General features: G+C 56.6%; 1 protein-coding gene across 1 annotated transcript in view; it reads right to left on the bottom strand.

Moving 5' to 3' along the window:
- The window catches only part of PRR12 (proline rich 12), a 58,886-nt gene extending 38,649 nt beyond the window's left edge, over positions 1-20,237 (bottom strand). The window contains exons 1-4 of the mRNA XM_033084018.1: positions 20,135-20,237; positions 12,071-12,183; positions 7,091-7,252; positions 576-3,970 (exon numbers count right to left, since the gene is read on the bottom strand). Of these exons, the coding sequence (XP_032939909.1) occupies positions 576-3,970; positions 7,091-7,252; positions 12,071-12,183; positions 20,135-20,220 (3,756 nt within the window). The 5' untranslated portion in view covers positions 20,221-20,237. The remainder of the gene's footprint in view (positions 1-575; positions 3,971-7,090; positions 7,253-12,070; positions 12,184-20,134) is intronic.
- Between the last annotated feature and the right edge of the window lie 272 nt (positions 20,238-20,509).

The raw sequence follows: 20,509 nt of genomic DNA, 5'->3' as shown, positions 1-20,509 counted from the left end.
AACCCAAATTTTGGGTCATTCTGGATAATTTTGGTCCCAATTACATCCCAAAACTCCTCACCTAGATAAACTTCAGGTCACTAAAATATCAATTTTGGATCATTTTGGGTCATTTTTGGGCATTTTGATCCCATTTAAACCCTCAAACCCCTCACTTTGACCACCTTTAGGTCACTAAAATCCCAATTTTGGGTCGTTTTGGCTCATTTTGGGCCACTTTGATCCGTTTAAATTCCTCAAACTCCTCACCTTGACAACCTTCAGGTCACTCAGATCCCAAATTTTGGGTCATTTTGATCCCATTTAAACCCTAGAACTCCTCAATTTGATCAACTTAAGGTCCCTAAAATCCCAATTTTGGCTCATTTTGACTCATTTTGATCCCATTTAAACCTCAAACTCCTCACCTGGATCACCTTAAGGTCACTAAAATCCCAATTTTGAGTCATTTTGGCTCATTTTGATCCCATTTAACCCGTCAAACCCCCTCTCCTGACACCCCAAAAATCCCAATTTTGAGTCACTTTGACTCATTTTATCTCATTTTCTCCCCATCTCCCCCCTGCCCTGCTCACCTTGAGCGGCTTGAGCGGCTCCATCCCTTCTCCCTCCTCTCCTCCCTTCTTGCCCCGTCCTCTCCCTCTCCCCCGGGGCCTCTTGGCTCCCTCGGGGAACCCGGGCGGTTCCAGGGGACGAATCCTCGGCCTCCCCCTGGGCCTGGGGGGTCCTTCCCTCTTGGGCTTGGTGGGTTTCCGTCCCCGTTTTTTGGGAGCCGGGTGAGCTCCGGGGTGGGGACAGAAATCGATGGCGCCCATGGGGGTGAGCGGGGGGCGGCGGCAGCTGGAGATGAGGTCGGGAAGGAGGTCGGGCAAACGCCGCGAGTTCAGCCGGATATCCGCGGGCACATCGGCTTTATCCTCATCATCCTCAAACTCGTATTCCTGCGCGTAGGTTTTTTTGGGGGGTGGGAAGGGGTCCCGTTTCCGTAAGAGGTGGAAAGATGAAGTTTTCAGCAGCTTTTTGGGTTTGGAGGAGCAGAATAAAGGGGTGGGCAGAGGTGGAGGGGGTTTGGGGCCGCCGTCGCCCGTCGTGCTCTGGATTAAACCCAGCGGTTCTGCGTTCACCGTGGAGGGCAGCTCGTGTTGTTTGGGGGGTTCCAGCCCCATTTGGGGGGGGTCCCCGGCGTTTCCAGCGTCCTGAGGGCAGAATGAGGGGTAGCTCTGCCCTATATCGTAAGGAGGAGGGGGTTTTAAGCTCTCTGCTCGTGTTTCCAAGCCGGTTGTGGTGTTGCCTTCCTCCTCCTCCTCCTCGCTGGGTTTGGGGAAATCCTCGGGCGGCGGGCCGAACATATCCTCCATCCCGGGGAAAAAACCTCGATCCTCATCCTGCAGCAAAGCATCCGGGAAGCAGATGGAGGTGAGGGGAACAAAACGCCCTTTGCTCCCTGCTGGGCTCCCCCCTTCGGAAAATTGATCCTTGGCTTCTTGGGGGACGGCCTGGACTCCCCCCTCGGGGTCCAGCAGGTGGCCTGGGGGGCCTTGAACCCCCGCGCTGGGAGCCAGGTGCGGTTCCAACCCCAAGGGGGGCTCCAGGAAATCCTGGATTTCTTGGGGAGGGGGCAGCACCTCCATGGAGTCCGGGGGAAGGGGTGGAGGGGCTTGAGGGTCCAGCCCTTGCGAGCGCACCTGGTGCAGGTGAGCTTCCAACAGCAGCTGCGGGGAGGGGGCGGCAGGAGGGGCTGGAGGAGCTGGAGGAGGAGCTGGAGGAGCTGAAGGAGGAGGAGGAGGAGGAGGAGGAGGAGGTGGAGGCATCCTCTGCTGTTCCAACAGGTGAACATCCAGCGGTGCTCTGCCTTTGGGGCGGGGGTGAAGCTGGCTCTGCGTGTGGGTCAGCACCGAGGGTAACAACGAGCCCCCCAATTCTGGGGAGGGGTCCAGCAGGAGGTTGTGCGCTTCCAGGGGCGGCCCCTCGCCCACCAGCCGGCCGTGCTCGGGGGTTTTGGGCAGGTAGGAATGCGGGGGGGGCGGCTGGCCCAGCTCTTTGTGCTCGGGGGGTTTTTTTAACTCGTACGAATCCAAAGTGGGAGGGGGCTGGTGACCGTAATGAACCACCGAGGTGGCCGCCAACCCCTCGCCCCCCGATCCTCCCCCAGCCCCGCCAGCTCCCCGAAATTCCTTCCCCCTCTCCGGCTTCTTCTTCTCCTTGAGCAGCGCCAGCTCCAGCGGCGCCTCCAGGTTGGAGTTGGGTCTGATAACGCTCTGCAGTTGATAACGCTCCTCTTTACCCAGCGGGGCGCCGTACCCAGCCATGCTTTTGGGGCGCTCCTCGCATCCCCCCAACCCTTCTCGGGGCGGGCTGGGCGCTTGCAGGAGGTGCTGGATGAGGAAATCCTCGTCCTCGCTGCGCTCCGCCGCCAGCAGCTCCGCGTCGCCCTTGGCTCCTTTCCCGAACGCCGCCGGCGGCCCCGCGGATGGAGGAGGCGGTGGTTGCCGTTCCAACCCGCTCGGAGCCGCTCCGTAACCTTGTGGGCTCATAAAAGAAGGTGACAACACCGAGCCCAGATATTTCTGCGACTGTCCCGGCGATGCCCCGCTCTGAGGGCGAGCGGCCGGCGGCGACTGCAGCGGGCGGATGATGGGAGAAGGGCTGGAGCCACCCAGACCGGCGTAGGGTAAAGGCGGTCCGGGCATGGCCGGAGAGTGTCCGGTGCTGTAGGTCAGCGAGGGGCTGGCGGTGGGCAAGCCCTGAGAAGGGGCTGGTGGTCCATAACCTCCAGCTTGCCCTCCCTCGGGCTGCACGCCGTAGGGCAACGCTTGTAGCTGTTCCGGCGAATAAGTCCCAGCCCCGCTGACGCACGGTTGGAGCCCACCTTGCCCTCCAGCTTGCCCTCCAGCTTGGTAGCCACCGGTTTTGCCGGCCATGTCCCCTCCTTGCCCTGTGCTGAACCCCCCGGCGGGCTGAGCGCCCCCTCCCAAAGTCTGCGGCGCTCCCGCCGCGCTGTAACCTCCCGCTCCTCCCATGGCCAGCAAACTTTGAGGCGGCTGGCCCGGCGAGTAGGCGGGCGACTGGCTGGCGATCACCGAGCTGGGCTTGGGCGTGCTGGGCGTGTAGCTGCTCTGACACTTGGGCGTGTTGGTGGAGCGCGGCGGTTGTCGAGACGCCGAATAACTTTTGGATTTTCCTCCTCCTCCACCTCCGGCGCCGCCGTTGCCCGCCGCGCTGCCGCCGGAATAACCCGGCGATTGGATGATGGGTCGGTATCCCGGCTCGGGGCGAGGAGCTGGAGGGTTTTTAGGAGCTTGCTGAGATCCCTCGGAGCTGGCCGGGGATTGCTCGCCCAGCGGGCTGCAGGAGAGCGCCGGGGCTCGGTGAACCTGCTGGTAGGAGCCGCCGCAGCTCAGGTAATGCTGGAGGCTGGGAGCGGGCGGCAGCTGCGGCTGAGCCGCGCCGGGGCGTTGGTAGTGCTTGATGACGCTGTCCTGTCGCGATATGGCGCGATCTCCGCCTCCTCCACCCCCTCCACCGCCTCCTCCACCTCCTCCTCCAGGTGTGTTGGCCCCACCGAACACGGGAGCGTTGTAGAGTTGCGGTGGCTGCTCAGCCGGAGCCGGCAGCGGAGCCGACAGCAGGTTAAACTGGGACGAGCTGGGAGCGGGGCGGTAAGGCGGGGTCTGAGCCGGTAAAGCCGAGCCTAACACGGCCGAGCCTAAACGGTCGAACCCCAGCGAGGAGGGCACGGCGGGTTGGGCGGGTTTGATGTGCAGCAGAGGGTCGTGAGGGGACAGCAGCCCGTTGGAGCCGGGGCTGAAGGCGGCCTCGGGGAGGCTCAGCGGGGATCCCACCGGGAAGCTGCGGCCGCCGAAGGACGCGGGGTGTTGATACGGACCCAGAGCCGACGAGGAGGGGAAGGTGCCCGAGCCGGGCAAAGCGCCCGAGATGAAGAGTTCGGCCGGGGCTGGAGTGTGCATGGCTGGGGAGGGGGGAAATGGGGGGTTAGAGAGGGGGGATGGAGGTTTGGGGGGAAAAAAAGGGGGGTTGGGGACCCCATTATGGGAGTGGGGACAGTCCAGGGTTATGGGGACACCATTATGGGACCTCATTGGGGGAGTGGGGACCCCATTATGGGACTGGGGACACCATTGGGGGAGTGGGGACACCATTGGGGGAGTGGGGACCCCATTATGGGAGTGGGGACAGTCCAGGGTTATGGGGACCCCATTATGGGAGTGGGGACCCCACTGGGATTATGGGGACACCTTGGGGGAGTGGGGACACTTTTGGGGAGCGGGGACACCTTGGGGTTATGGGGACACCATTGTGGGGGTGGGGACACCCTGGGGGAGTGGGGACCCCATTATGGGAGTGGGGACACTTTTGGGGAGTGGGGGGTAAGGGGGGACACCCCGGGGTTATGGGGACCCCATTAAGGGAGTGGGGACCTCATTATGGGAGTGGGGACAGCCCAGGGTTATGGGGACAGCCTGGGGGAAATGGGGACACCATTGGGGGAGTGGGAACCCCATTATGGGAGTGGGGACACCCTGGGGGAGTGGGGACAGCCCAGGGTTATGGGGACACCATTATGGGACCTCATTGGGGTTATGGGGACACCTTGGGGGAGTGGGGACACCATTATGGGAGTGGGGACCCCACTGGGATTATGGGGACACCTTGGGGGAGTGGGGATCTCATTATGGGACTGGGGACAGCCTGGGATAAATGGGGACACCTTGGGGGTAAATGGGGACAGTCCAGGGTTATGGGGACACCTTGTGGGAGTGAGGACCCCAATATGGGAGTGGGGACAGTCCAGGGTTATGGGGACACCATTATGGGACCCCATTGGGGGAGTGGGGACCCCACTGGGGGAGTGGGGACCCCATTATGGGAGTGGGGACACCTTGGGGTAAATGGGGATATGAGGACACCATTATGGGAGTGGGGGGTAAGGGGGGACACCCTGGGGGAGTGGGGACCTCATTATGGGACTGGGGACCCCATTATGGGAGTGGGGACAGTCCAGGGTAATGGGGACACCATTATGGGAGTGGGGATCCCATTATGGGAGTGGGGACAGCCCAGGGTTATGGGGACACCTTGGGGGAGTGGGGACCCCATTATGAGAGTGGGGACCCCATTATGGGAGTGGGGATCTCATTATGGGAGTGGGGACACCCTGGGGGAGTGGGGATCTCATTATGGGAGTGGGGACAGCCCAGGGTTATGGGGACACCATTATGGGACCTGATTGGGGTTATAGGGACACCTTGGGGGAGTGGGGACCCCATTATGGGAGTGGGGACCCCATTATGGGAGTGGGAACCCCATTATGAGAGTGGGGACAGTCCAGGGTTATGGGGACACCATTATGGGAGTGGGGGGTAAGGGGGGACACCCTGGGGGAGTAGGGAAACCATTATGGGAGTGGGGACCCCATTGGGGGAGGGGGGACACCATTGTGGGGTGGGGACACCATTGTGGGGTGGGAATCTCATTAGGGGAATGGGGACACCCTGGGGGAGTGGGGACATCATTACGGGAGTAGGGACAGTCCATGGTTATGGGGACACCATTGTGGGACCTCATTGGGGGAGTGGGGACCCCATTATGAGAAATGGGGACACCCTGGGGGAGTGGGGACAGTCCAGGGTTATGGGGACACCATTAAGGGAGTGAGGATACCCTGGGGGAAATGGGGACCCCATTATGGGAGTGAGGACACTTTTGGGGAGTGGGGGGTAAGGGGGGACACCCCGGGGTTATGGGGACACCTTGGGGGAGTGGAGACCCCATTATGGGAGTGGGGACACCCTGGGGGAGTGGGGAGCTCATTATGGGACTGGGGACAGCCTGGGATAAATGGGGACACCTTGGGGGTAAATGGGGACAGCCTGGGGTTATGGGGACACCATTGGGGAGTGGGGACATCATTATGGGAGTGGAGACAGTCCAGGGTTATGGGGACACTGTTATGGGACCTCATTGGGGGAGTGGGGATCCCATTGGGGGAATTGGGGACACCCTGGGTTATGCGGACACCTTGGGGGAGTGGGGACCCCATTATGGGAGTGGGGACACCCTGGGGGAGTGGGGACAGCCCAGGGTTATGGGGACCCCATTATGGGACCCCCTTATAGGAGTGGGGACCCCATTATGGGAGTGGGGACACCATTGGGGTTATGGGGACACCTTGGGGGATATTGGGGACCCCCCCACTACAGAACCAACCCCCAGCAGGACAAATGAGAACACCCCAAAGTGAAAAATAAATAAAAACTCTGCCCAAAAAATGTCACCGTGACCCGACACCCCCCAAATAATTCCAGAAGCCCCCCCGAACTCCAGAAGCCCCTCCAGAATTCCACAAGCAGCCTCCCAAAAATTCCAGAACCCCCCCAGAATTCCACAAGCAGCTCCCTCAATAAGTCCAGAACCTCCCAATAATTCCAGGAGCCCCCCAAGAACTCCAGAACCATCTCAATAATTCCAGAACCTCCCCAAAAATTCCAGAACACCCCCAATAATTCCAGAACCCCCCCAAGTATTGAAACCCCCCCAATAATTCCAGAACCCCCCAAAAATTCCAGAACCCTCCCAAGCATTCCAGAACCCCCCCAGGCATTCCAGACCCCCCCAAAAATCCCAGAACCCCCCCCAAAAATTCCAGAAACCCTCCCCCCAATAATTCCAGAACCCCCTCAAGAATTCCAGAACTCCCCAAAAATCTGAGCCCCCCCAGAATTCCAGAACCCCCTCAAGAATTCCAGAACCCCCCCAAGCATTCCAGAACCCCCTCCAGAATTCCACAAGCAGCTCCCCCAATAATTCCAGAATCCCCTCAATAATCCCAGAACCTCCCCAGAACTCCAGAAGCCCCCCAAAAATTCCAGAACCTCCCCAAGCATTCCAGAACCCTCTCAAGCATTCCAGAACCCCCTCAATAATTCCAGAACCCCCTCAATAATTCCAGAACCCCCTCAAAAATTCCAGAACCCCCCAAAACATTCCAGACCCCCCCCCCCAGAACTCCAGAACCCCCTCAATAAATCCCAGAACCCCCCCAATAATCCCAGCACGGTCCCAGTCTCACCAGTCTGCCAGGACGGGGTGCGGAACTGGGAGAGCAGGGACGAGGCCGAGGGGCCGGGCTGGGGCCCCCGCGACTCCAGCGCCGAGATCAGGTTCATCACCGAGGCGTCGGGAGCCGCGCCCCCCGCGTGGTGCAGCCCCGTGTCAAAGAGCCCTGACAGCCCTGGGGACATGGGGACACATTGGGGACACCACAGGGACACCACAGGGACATGGGGACAGCCAGGGTTCATCACCGAGGCGTCGGGAGCCGCGCCCCCCGCGTGGTGCAGCCCCGTGTCAAAGAGTCCCGACAGCCCTGGGGACATGGGGACACATTGGGGACATCGTGGGGACACCACAGGGACATGGGGACAGCCTGGGGACAGCCAGGGTTCATCACCGAGGCGTCGGGAGCCGCGCCCCCCGCGTGGTGCAGCCCCGTGTCAAACAGTCCTGACAGCCCTGGGGACATTGGGGACATTGGGGACATCGTGGGGACAGCTTGGGGACAGCCAGGGGACAGCCAGGGTTCATCACCGAGGCGTCGGGAGCCGCGCCCCCCGCGTGGTGCAGCCCCGTGTCAAAGAGTCCCGACAGCCCTGGGGACATGGGGACACATTGGGGACATTGGGGACAGCTTGGGGACAGCCAGGGGACAGCCTGGGGACAGCCAGGGTTCATCACCGAGGCGTCGGGAGCCGCGCCCCCCGCGTGGTGCAGCCCCGTGTCAAAGAGCCCTGACAGCCCTGGGGACATGGGGACACATTGGGGACACCACAGGGACACCACAGGGACATGGGGACAGCCAGGGTTCATCACCGAGGCGTCGGGAGCCGCGCCCCCCGCGTGGTGCAGCCCCGTGTCAAAGAGTCCCGACAGCCCTGGGGACATTGGGGACATTGGGGACATCGTGGGGACACCACAGGGACATGGGGACAGCCTGGGGACAGCCAGGGTTCATCACCGAGGCGTCGGGAGCCGCGCCCCCCGCGTGGTGCAGCCCCGTGTCAAACAGTCCTGACAGCCCTGGGGACATTGGGACATCGTGGGGACACCACAGGGACACGGGGACACCCTGGGGACACTCTAGGGACACCCTGGGGACACCCTGAGGACACCCTTGGGACATGAGGACAGCTTGGAGACATCCTGAGGACACCACAGGGACATGGGGACACCTCAGGGACGTGAGGACATCCTGGGGACACTCAGGGGGCAGCTTGGGGACACCACAGGGACATGAGGACACCCTGGGGACACCTTGGGGACATCTCGGGGACATGGAGACAGCTTGAGGACACCCTGGGGACACTCAGGGGGCAGCTTGGGGACATCACAGGGACATGGAGACACCTCAGGGACGTGAGGACATCCTGGGGACACCCTGAGGACACCCTGGGGACACTCAGGGGACACCACAGGGACATGGGGACACCCTGCGGACACCTTACTGACACCTTGGGGACACCACAGGGACATGGGGACACTCAGGGGACACCACAGGGACATGGGGACATCGTGGGGACAGCCTGGGGACAGCCAGGGTTCATCACCGAGGCGTCGGGAGCCGCGCCCCCCGCGTGGTGCAGCCCCGTGTCAAACAGTCCTGACAGCCCTGGGGACATGGGGACACATTGGGGACATCGTGGGGACGACACAGGGACACCTCGGGGACACCTTACTGACACCTCGGGGACACTTTGGGGACAGCCAGGAGACACCTTGGGGACATGGGGAAACCCTGGGGGCACCTTCGGGACACCTTGGGGACACCCTGGGTACATGGGGACACCCTGGGGACACGGGAACAGATTGGGGACACTCTAGGGACAGTTTGGGGACAGCTTACTGACACCTTGGGGACACCCTGGGGACACCCTGGGGACATCACAGGTACACCACGTGGACACCTTACTGACACCTTGGGGACAGCTTGGGGACACCTTGCGGACACGGTGACAATGTGCCACAGGGTTGGGATGACACGGGGACACGGGGACAAAGGGTGGGAAGGGAGAAAAAATGGCGGCGAACGTGAGGGGGGAAAAGGGCGGGAAACGTGAGGGGGGAAAAGGGAGGGAAATTTGAGGGGAAAAAATGGCGAGAAATCTGAGGGGAGAAAGGAAACATGAGGGGAGAAAGGCAGGAAATGTGAGGGGAAAAAAGCAGGAAATGTGAGGGGAGAAAAGGGAGGAAAATGTGAGGGGGAAAAGTGGGAAATAATAGGAAAAAAGTAGGAAATGTGAGGGGGGAAAAATGGCGGCGACCGTGAGGGGAGAAAAGGGCGGGAAACGTGAGGGGAAAAATGGCGAGAAATCTGAGGGGAGAAAGAAAATATGAGGGGAAAAAGGCAGGAAATGTGACGGCAAAAAAAGCAGGAAATGTGAGGGGAAAAAAGCAGGAAACGTGAGGGGAGAAAAGGGAGGGAAATGTAAGGGAGAAAAGTGGGAAATAATAGGAAAAAAGTAGGAAATGTGAGGGAGGAAAAATGGCGGCGAATGTGAGGGGAGAAAAGGGCGGGAAACGTGAGGGGGGAAAAATGGTGAGAAATCTGAGGGGAGAAAGGAAATATGAGGAGAAAAAGTGGGAAATAATAGGAAAAAAAACAGGAAATATGAGAGGAAAAAACGCAGGAAACGTGAGAGAGGAAAAAATAACGTGAGGGGAGAGTTGGGTGGAAATGTGAGGGGAAAAAAAGAGAGGGAAATGTGAGGAAGGAAAAATGGCGGCGAACGTGAGGCGGGGAAAGGGCGGGAAACGTGAGGGGAAAAAATGGCGAGAAATGTGAGCGGAAAAAGGGAAAAAAATGTGAATGGGAAAAAGGAAATCTGAGGGGAAAAAAGAGTGCGAAATGTGAGGGGAAAAATGGCGAGAAATCTGAGGGAAAAAGGAGGAAATATGAGGGGGGGAAGGCAGGAAAATGTGAGGGGAAAAAGGAAATATGAGGGAGAGAAAGGCAGAAAATGTGAGGGGGAAAAAGAGAGGGAAATGTGAGGAAGGAAAAATGGCGACGAACATGAGGGGGGAAAAGGGCGGGAAATGTGAGGGGAAAAAAGGCCAGAAATGTGAGGGGAAAAAGTGGGAAATAATAGGAAAAAAAGCAGGAAATGTGACGGGAAAAAATAGCGAGAAATGTGAGGGGAAAAGTGCAAGGAACGTGAGGGAAAAAGGGAGGAAATGTGAGGGGAAAAAATGGCGAGAAATCTGAGGGGAAAAAGGAAATATGAGGGGGGGGAGGCAGGAAATGTGAGGGGGAAAAAAGTGGGAAATAATAGGAAAACAAGCAGGAAATGTGAGGAAAAAAAGAGTGTGAGGGAAGAGTTGGGGGAAACGTGGGGGGAAAAAAGGCGGGAAACGTGAGGGAAAAAAATGGCGAGAAATGTGACGGGAGAAAGGGCAAGAAATGTGAGGAGAAAAGGGTGGAAATATGGGGGAAAAAAGGCAGGAAATGTGAAGGGAAAAAGGTGGGAAATAATAGAAAAGCAGGAAACGTGAGGGAGGAAAAAAGAGCGTGAGGGAAGAGTTGGGGGAAATGTGAGGGGAGATAAACGGCGAGAAATGTGAGGGGAAAAAGGAAATATGAGGGGGTAAAGGCAGGAAATGTGAGGGGAAAAAGGGAGGTAAATTTGAGGGAAAAAAGGCAAGAAATGTGAAGAGAAAAAAAGAGAGAGAAATGTGAGGAAGGAAAAATGGCGACGAACGTGAGGGGGGAAAAGGGCGGGAAATGTGAGGGGGGTAAAGTAGGAAATGTGAGGGGCAAAAAGTGGGAAATGTGAGGGGAAAAAATAGCGAAAAATGTGAGGGGAAAAGTGCAAGGAACATGAGGGAAAAGGGAGGAAATGTGAGGGGAAAAAATGGCGAGAAATCTGAGGGGAAAAAGGAAATATGAGGGGGGGAAGGTAGGAAATGTGAGGGGGAAAAGTGGGAAATAATAGGAAAATAAGCAGGAAATGTGAGGGAGGAAAAAAGAGCGTGAGGGAAGAGTTGGGGGAAATGTGGGGGGAAAAAAGAAAGGAAAATGTGAGGGGAAAAAGGAAATATGAGGGGGGGAAGGCACGAAATGTGAGGGGAAAAAGAGAGGGAAATGTGAGGGGAAAAAATGGCGGCGAACGTGAGGGGGGGAAAAGGGCGGGAAATGTGAGGGGGAAAAATGGCGAGAAACGTGAGGGGAGAAAGGGCAAGAAATGTGAAGGAGAAAGGAAATATGAGGGGAAAAAAGTAGGAAACGTGAGGGAGGAAAAAAGAGCGTGAGGGGAAGAGTTGGGGGAAATGTGAGGGGAAAAAAGAGTGGAAAATGTGAGGAAGGAAAAATGGCGGCGAACGTGAGGGGGGAAAAGGGTGGGAAACGTGAGAGGAAAAATGGCGAGAAATCTGAGGGGAAAAAGTGAAAAAAATGTGAGGAAAAAGGGAGGAAATATGAGAGGGAAAAGTGTGGGAAATGTGAGGGGAAAAAATAGTGAGAAATCTGAGGGGAAAAAGGGCAAGAAATGTGAGGGGAAAAAGGAAATATGAGGGGGGAAAGCAGGAAATGTGAGGGGAAAAAAGTGAGAGAAATGTGAGGGGAAAAAGTGGGAAAAAATAGGAAAAAAAAGCAGGAAATGTGAGGGGGAAAAAGATGGAAAATGTGAGAAGGAAAAAGAGCAGGAAATGTGAGGGGAAAAAGGGAGAAAATATGGGGAAAAAAGGCAGGAAATGTGAGGGGAAAAAGGCGGCAAACATGAGGGGAGAAAAAAAGGTGGGAAACGTGAGGGGACAAATGACACCGGGTGACACTGGCGTCAAAGTCACAGGGTGACACAGGGACCTGGGGTCACGGTGTTGTGGGGTCAGGGTGACACCGGGTCCCTTTGGGGTGACAGCAGGTGACAGGGGGTGACAGTAGGTGACAGCGGGTGACAGGGGGTGACAGTAGGTGACAGCAGGTGACAGGGGGTGACAGGGGGTGACAGGGGGTGACAGGGGGTGACAGTAGGTGACAGAGGGTGACAATGCCACGTACCTGGCGGGTGGTGGTTGGCCGCATAGCCCTGCAGAGGGTGGGGGGCTCCGTACGGCTGCCGGTGCAGCAGGTCGGGGTCGGGGTGCGACCCCCGCGAGCCCCCGTACACCAGGCTGGGGACAGGGGACAGCAGTGTCACAGATTGTCACACAGGGAGTGTCACATCCCCCCCCATCATCAGAGACCCTCCCTGAACACCAGGCTGGGGACAGGGACAGCAGTGTCACACAGAGATTGTCACATCCCCCCTGCCATCAGAGACCCTCCCTGAACACCAAAATGGGGACAGGGGACAGCAGTGTCACACGGCAGTGTCACACGGCAGTGTCACCTGTGTGACACACAGGTGTGTGATGGTGTGACACAGGAGTGTGACAGTGACACAGGGGTGTGACACAGGTGTGTGACACAGGTGTGTGATGAGGTGACAGGGCGACACAGGTGTGTGACACAGGTGTGTGACAGGGTGACACAGGTGGGTGACACAGGTGTGTGATGAGGTGACAGGGGTGAGACAGGTGTGTGACACAGGTGTGTGACAGGGTGACATAGGTGTGACACAGACACACACGTGTGACACACACACAGTGTCACACACTCACAGGTGTGACACAGCCCAGCACCCCAAATGCTGCTGCACCCCAAATCCTGGAGCACCCCAAAACCCGATACAGCACGATCCCACCACCCCAAATCCTGGAGCATCCTGCTGCACCCCAAATCCTGCTGCACCCAAATCCTAGAAGAGCCCAGCACCCCAAAACCAGATACAAACGGATCTCAGCACCCCAAATCCTGAAACATCCCCAATCCTGGAGATCACCCCAAATCCTAGAGCATCCCAGCACCCCAAAACTCAACACAATGGGACCCCAGAACCCCAAATCCTGCAGCATCCCAGCACCCCAAATCCTGCTGCACCCCAAATCCTGGAGATCACCCCAGAACGCCAAAACCAGATACAGCACGATCCCAGCACCCCAAATCCTAGAGCACCCTAAATCCTGCTGCACCCCAAAATCCTGTACAAACTGACCCCAGAACCCCAAATCCTGCTGCACCCCAAATCCTGGAGATCACCCCAAATCCTGGAGATCACCCCAAATCCTGGAGATCAACCCAGAACCCTAAAACGCGATTCAGCACGATCCCAGCACCTCAATTCCTGGAGCATCCCCAATCCTGGAGACCACCCCAAATTCTGGGACATCCCAGCACCCCAAAACTCAATACAACAGGACCACATGCACCCTAAATGCTGGAGCATCCCCAAATCCTGGAGCATCCCCACTCATGGAACATCTCAGCACCCCAAAACCCAATACAACAGGACCCCAGTATCCCATATCCTGGAGTATCCCAAATGTTTCTGCATCCCAAATCCTGGAGATCACCCCAGGGCCCCAAAACCCGATACAGTGTGATCCCAGCACCCCAAATCCTGCTGTACCCCAAATCCTGGAGCACCCCAGAACCCTAAAATCCGATACACCACGAACCCAGCACCTCAAATCCTGGAGCATCACAAATCCTGGAGCACCCTAAATCCTGCTGATCCCCAAATCCTGGAGCATCCCAGCACCCCAAATGCTGCTGCACCCCAAATCCTGGAGTATCCCAGCACCCCAAAACCCGATTCAGCACGATCCCAGCACCCCAAATCCTGCTGTACCCCAAATCCTGGAGTATCCCAGCACCCCAAAACCCAATACAACAGGATCCCAGCACCCCAAATCCTGGAGCACCCCAGCATCCCAAATCCTGGAGCACCCCAAATCCTGGACATCACCCCAGAACCCCAAAACCCGATACAGCACAAACCCAGCATCCCAAATCCTGGAGCACCCTAAATCCTGCTGCACCCCAAATCCTGGAGTATCCCAGCACCCCAAAACCCGATTCAGCACAAACCCAGCACCCCAAATCCTGCTGCACCCCAAATCCTGGAGACCAACCCAGAACCCCAAAACCAATACAGCGCGATCCCAGCACCCCAAATCCTGTTGCACCCCAGAATCCCGTACAAAGGGACCCCAGCACCCCAAATCCTGGAGCATCCTCAATCCTGGAGATCACCCCAAATTCTGGAGCATCCCAGCACCCCAAATTCTAGAGCATCCCCAGTCCTGGAGCACCCCAGTACCCCAAAACCCGATACAATGGGATCCCAGCACCCCAAATCCTGGAGCATCCCAGAACCCCAGATCCTGGAGATCAATCCAGCAACCCAAAACCCGATACAACAGGATCCCAGCACCCCAAATCCTGGTTTAATGGGGTCCCAGCACCCCAAAATTCCCGGTGTGATGGAACACCAATACCCCAATACAGCTGGAACACCCCAAATCCCAATGGAATGGGATCCCAGCACCCCAAAATTCCTGTCTAGTGGGATCCCATCACCCCAAATCCTGATGGAATGAGATCCCAGCACCCCAAATCCCGATGGAATGGGATCCCAGCACCCCAAAATTCCCGGTGTGATGGGACCACAGCATCCCAATACTCCAGGCATACCCCAAAATTCCTGTCTAATGGGATCCCAGCATCCCAAATCCTGATGTAGAGACACCCCATCACCCCAAATCCTGGTTTAATGGGGTCCCAGCACCCCAAAATTCCCGGTGTGATGGAACACCAGCACCCCAATACTCCCTCACACCCCAAATCCCAATGGAATGGGATCCCAGCACCCCAAAATTCTTGTCCAGTGGGATCCCAGCATCCCAAATCCTGGTGTAACAGGATCCCAGCACCCCAATACTGCAGGGACACCCCAAAATCCTGATGTAGAGAGACCCCAGCACCCCAAATCCTGATGGAATGGGATCCCAGCATCCCAAAATTCCCGGTGTGATGGAACACCAACACCCCAATACTGCTGGAACACCCCAAATCCCAATGGAATGGGATCCCAGCACCCCAAATCCTGATTTAATGGGATCCCACCACCCCAACACTACTGAGACACCCCAAATCCTGATGTAGTGAGACCTCATCACCCCAAATCCTGATGGAACAGGATCCCAGCACCCCAAAATTCCCGGTGTGATGGAACACCAACACCCCAATACTGCCTCACACCCCAAATCCCAATGGAATGAGATCCCAGCACCCCAAAATTCCCAGTGTAACAGGATCCTAGAACCCCAATACTCCAGGAACACCCCAAATCCTGGTGTAACAGGACCCCAGCACCCCAAATCCTGGTTTAATGGGGTCCCAACACCCCAAAATTCCCGGTGTGATGAAACACCAACACCCCAATACTGCCCCACACCCCAAATCCCAATGGAATGAGATCTCAGCTCCCCAAAATTCCTGGTGTAATGTGATTCTAGAACCCCAATACTCCAGGGACACCCCAAAATTCCTGTCCAGTGGGATCCCAGGACCCCAAAATTCCCAGTGTAACAGGATTCCAGCATCCCAATACTGCAGGGACACCTCAAATCCTGGTGGAACCGGACCCCAGCATCCCAAATCCTGGTTTAATGGAATCCCAGCACCCCAAAATTCCCGGTGTGATGGAACACCAACACCCCAATACTGCCTCACACCCCAAATCCCAATGGAATGGGGTCCCAGCACCCCAAAATTCCTGTCTAATGGGATCCCAGCAACCCAAAATTCCCGGTGTGATGGAACACGAACACCCCAACACTCCCTCACACCCCAAATCCCAATGGAATGGGATCCCAGCACCCCAAATCCTGGTTTAATGGGGTCCCAGCACCCCAAAATTCCTGGTGTAATGTGATCCTAGAACCCCAATACTGCTGAGACACCCTAAATCCCGCTGTAACGAGACCCCATCACCCCAAATCCTGATGGAACGAGACCCCAGCACCCCAAATCCCGATGGAATGGGATCCCAGCACCCCAAAATTCCCGGTGTGATGGGACCACAGCATCCCAATACTCCAGGGACACCCCAAAATTCCTGTCTAATGGGATCCCAGCACCCCAAATCCTGATGTAGAGAGACCCCATCACCCCAAATCCTGGTTTAATGGGGTCCCAGCACCCCAAAATTGCCGGTGTAACAGGATCCTAGAATCCCAATACTCAAGGGACACCCCAAATCCTGATTTAACAAGATCCCAGCACCCCAAATCCTGGTTTAATGGGGTCCCAGCACCCCAAAATTCCCAGTGTAATGGGATCCCACCACCCCAAAATTCCTGGAACACCCCAAAATTCCTGTCTGGTGGGATCCCAGCACCCCAGAATTCCCGGTGTGATTGAACACCAACACCCCAATACTCCCTCACACCCCAAATCAAATCACCCCACTCCCTCAGCACCCCAAAATCTGATTTAATGGGATCCCAGCACCCCAATACTGCTAAGACACCCCAAAATTCCCATCTAATGGGATCCCAGCATCCCAAATCCTGCTGTAAGGTGATCCCAGCACCCCAATACTCTAGGGACACCCCAAAATTCCCATCTAGTGGGATTCCAGGACCCCAAATCCTGGTGTAACAGGGCCCCAGCACCCCAAAATTCCCGGTGTGATGGAACACCAGCACCCCAATACTCCCTCACACCCCAAATCCCAATGGAATGGGATCCCAGCACCCCAAAATTCCCAGTGTAACAGGATCCCATCACCCCAAATCCTGGTGTAACGGGATCCCAGCACCCCAATACTGCAGGGACACCTCAAATCCTGGTGTAACAGGACCCCAGCATCCCAAAATTCTTGTCTAACGGGATCCCAGCACCCCAAATCCTGGTTTAATGGGACCCCACCACCCCAAAATTCCTGGTGTAACAGGATCCCATCACCCCAATACTGCTGAGACACCCCAAATCCTGCTGTAACGAGACCCCATCACCCCAAATCCTGATGGAATGGGATCCCAGCACCCCAAAATTCCTGGTGTAACAGGATCCTAGAATCCCAATACTCCAGGGACACCTCAAATCCCGGTGTAACAGGACCCCAGCACCCCAAATCCTGATTTAATGAGATCCCAGCATCCCAAAATTCCCAGTGTAACACAGTCCCAGCACCCCAATACTGCAGGGCCACCCCAATTTCATGTCTAATGGGATCCCAGCACCCCAAATCCTGGTGTAAAGGGATTCCAGCATCCCAATACTGCAGGGACACCCCAAAATTCCTGTCTGATGGGATACCAGAACCCCAAAATTCCCATTGTGATGGAACACCAACACCCCAATACTCTCTCACACCCCAAATCCCAATGGAATGGGATCCCAGCACTCCAAAATTCCTGTCAAATGAGATCCCAGCACCCCAAAATTCCCGGTGTGAGGGGACCACAGCATCCCAATACTCCAGGCATACCCCAAAATTCCTGTCTGAGGGGATCCCAGCACCCCAAATCCTGATGTAGAGAGACCCCATCACCCCAAATCCTGGTTTAATGAGATCCCAGCACCCCAAAATTCCCAGTGTGATGGAACACCAACACCCCAATACTCCCTCACACCCCAAATCCCAATGGAATGAGATCCCAGCACCCCAAATCCTGATTTAATGAGATCCCAGCACCCCAAAATTCCCGGCGTGATGGATCACCAACACCCCAATACTCCCTCGAACCCCAAATCCCAATGGAATGGGATCCCAGCACCCCAAAATTCCTGCTGTACTGAGATCCCAGCATCCCAATACTGCTGAGACACCCCAAAATTCCTGTTTAACAGGACGCCAGGACCCCAAAATTCCCGGTGTAACAGGATCCTAGAATCCCAATACTGCAGGAACACCCCAAAATTCCTGTCTAGTGGAATTCCAGCACCCCAAATCCTGGTTTAATGGGATCCCAGCACCCCAAAATTCCCGGTGCAACAGGATCCCATCACCCCAATACTGCAGAGACACCCTAAATCCTGATGTAATGAGATCCCAGCACCCCAAAATTCTTGGTGTAACAGGATCCCATCCCCCCAAAATTCCTGGAACACCCCAAAATTCCCATCTAGTGGGATTCCAGGACCCCAAATCCTGACGGAATAGGGTCCCAGCACCCCAAAATTCCCGGTGTGATGGAACACCAATACCCCAATACTCCCTCACACCCCAAATCCCAATGGAATGGGATCCCAGCACCCCAAAATCCTGATGTAAGGGGATCCTAGAACCCCAATACTCCAGGGACACCCCAAAATTCCTGTCTAATGGGATCCCAGCACCCCAAAATTCCCGGTGTAACAGGATCCTAGAATCCCAATACTCCAGGGACACCCCAAATCCTGATTTAACAAGATCCCAGCACCCCAAATCCTGGTTTAATGGGGTCCCAGTACCCCAAAATTCCTGTTGTGATGGAACACCAACACCCCAATACTCCCTCACACCCCAAATCCCAATGGAGTGGGATCCCAGCACCCCAAAATTCCTGTCTGAGGGGATCCCAGCACCCCAAATCCTGATGTAGAGAGACCCCATCACCCCAAATCCTGGTTTAATGGGGTCCCAGCACCCCAAAATTCCCAGTGTGATGGAACACCAACACCCCAATACTCCTTCACACCCCAAATCCCAATGGAATGGGACCCCAGCACCCCAAAATTCCCACTGCAACAGGAACCCAGCACCCCAATACTGCTGAGACGCCCCAAAATTCCTGCCTGATGGGATTCCAGGACCCCAAAATTCCCGGTGTAACAGGATCCCATCACCCCAGTACTGCAGGGACACCCCAAAATTCCTGTCTAGTGGAATTCCAGCACCCCAAATCCTGATGTAACAGGAGCCAGCACCCCAAAATTCCTGGTGTAACAGGATTCTAGAACTCCAATACTCCAGGGACACCCCAAAATTCCTGCCTAATGGGATCCCAGCACCCCAAATCCTGGTTTAATGGGATCCCAGCACCCCAAAATTCCCAGTGTAACAGGATCCCATCACCCCAAATCCTGCTGAGACACCCCAAATATTGATGTTGAGAGACCCCATCACCCCAAATCCTGATCTAATGAGGTCCCAGCAGCCCAAAATTCCCGGTGTAATGAGACCACAGCACCCCAATACTCCAGGGACACCCCAAATCCTGGTGTAAGGGGATCCCAGCACCCCAAATCCTGATAGAACAGGGTCCCAGAACCCCAAAATTCCCGGTGTGATGGAACACCAGCACTCCAATACTCCCTCATACCCCAAATCCCAATGGAATGGGATCCCAGCACCCCAAATCCTGGTTTAATGGGGTCCCAGCACCTCAAAATTCCCGGTGTACTGGAACACCAACACCCCAATACTCCCTCACACCCCAAATCCTGATGTAATGAGATCGCAGCACCTCAAAATTCCTGGAACACCCCAAAATTCCTGTCTAGTGGGATTCCAGGACCCCAAAATTCCTGGTGTAACAGGATTCTAGAACTTCAATACTCCAGAGACACCCCAAAATTCCTGTCTAATGGGATCCCAGCACCCCAAATCCTGAGGTAATGGGATCCTAGAATCCCAAAACTCCACGGACACCCCAAAATTCCTGTCTAGCGGAATTCCAGCACCCCAAATCCTGATGTAACAGGACCCAGCACCCCAAAATTCCCGGTGTAACAGGATTCCATCACCCCAATACTGCAGAGACACCCTAAATCCTGATGGAATGAGATCCCAGCACCCCAAAATTCCCAAAGTAACAGGATCTCAGCACCCCAATGCTGCTGGAACACCCCAAATCCCAATGGAATGGGATCCCAGCACCCCAAAATTCCTGCTGTACTGTGATCCCAGCATCCCAATACTCCTGAGACACCCCAAATCCTGATGCAACGAGACCCCATCACCCCAAATCCTGATGTAGCGAGACCTCATCACCCCAAATCCTGATCTAACGAAATCCCAGCACCCCAAAACCCCCGCTCTAACGAGACCCCATCCCCCCACCTCCCCAATTCCCACATCCCACCCCCCCAAAACCCCAAATCCCCCCCACCCCTCCACACCCCCACCCCAAAATCCCCCCCTCACCCCTCAAACCCCACCGAGCCCACCCCGCACCCGCGATGCTGCGGGACCCCCCCTCACCCTCACCCTCAGCGCCGCTCCCCCCCCCCTCACAACCCCCCCCTCACCTGGCCTTGGCCGAGCGCTCGTAGCTCCAGCCGGGCCCGGCGCTCAGCGGGTCCCCGAACCCGGCGGCCGGGTAGTTCCTGTCCATGGGGGCGGCGCCCCCCGGGGCCGGGCGGGGGTCGAGGGCCGGGGGGGCCGGGGGGCGGCCGGGCGGGGGGCGCTCACGGAGCCGCCATGATGGAGCGGGGCCGCGCGCCGCCGCTTCCTCCCACAGTGCACCGCGCGGGGGCGCGCGGCGGCGGGAGCGCGGCGGCGGGGGGCGTGGCTAAAGGGGAGCGGCCACGGACAGCCAATAGGGTTAGAGGGGCGGGGTTAAGGCGTGCCCATATAAGGAAAAGGGGTGGGGCGAAACGCGCGGAGAGACAATGTCTATAGGG

Source organism: Catharus ustulatus, chromosome 35, assembly GCF_009819885.2.
Source record: "Catharus ustulatus isolate bCatUst1 chromosome 35, bCatUst1.pri.v2, whole genome shotgun sequence".
Taxonomy (NCBI): domain Eukaryota; kingdom Metazoa; phylum Chordata; class Aves; order Passeriformes; family Turdidae; genus Catharus; species Catharus ustulatus.
This window is presented reverse-complemented; position numbering and strand designations above follow the sequence as displayed.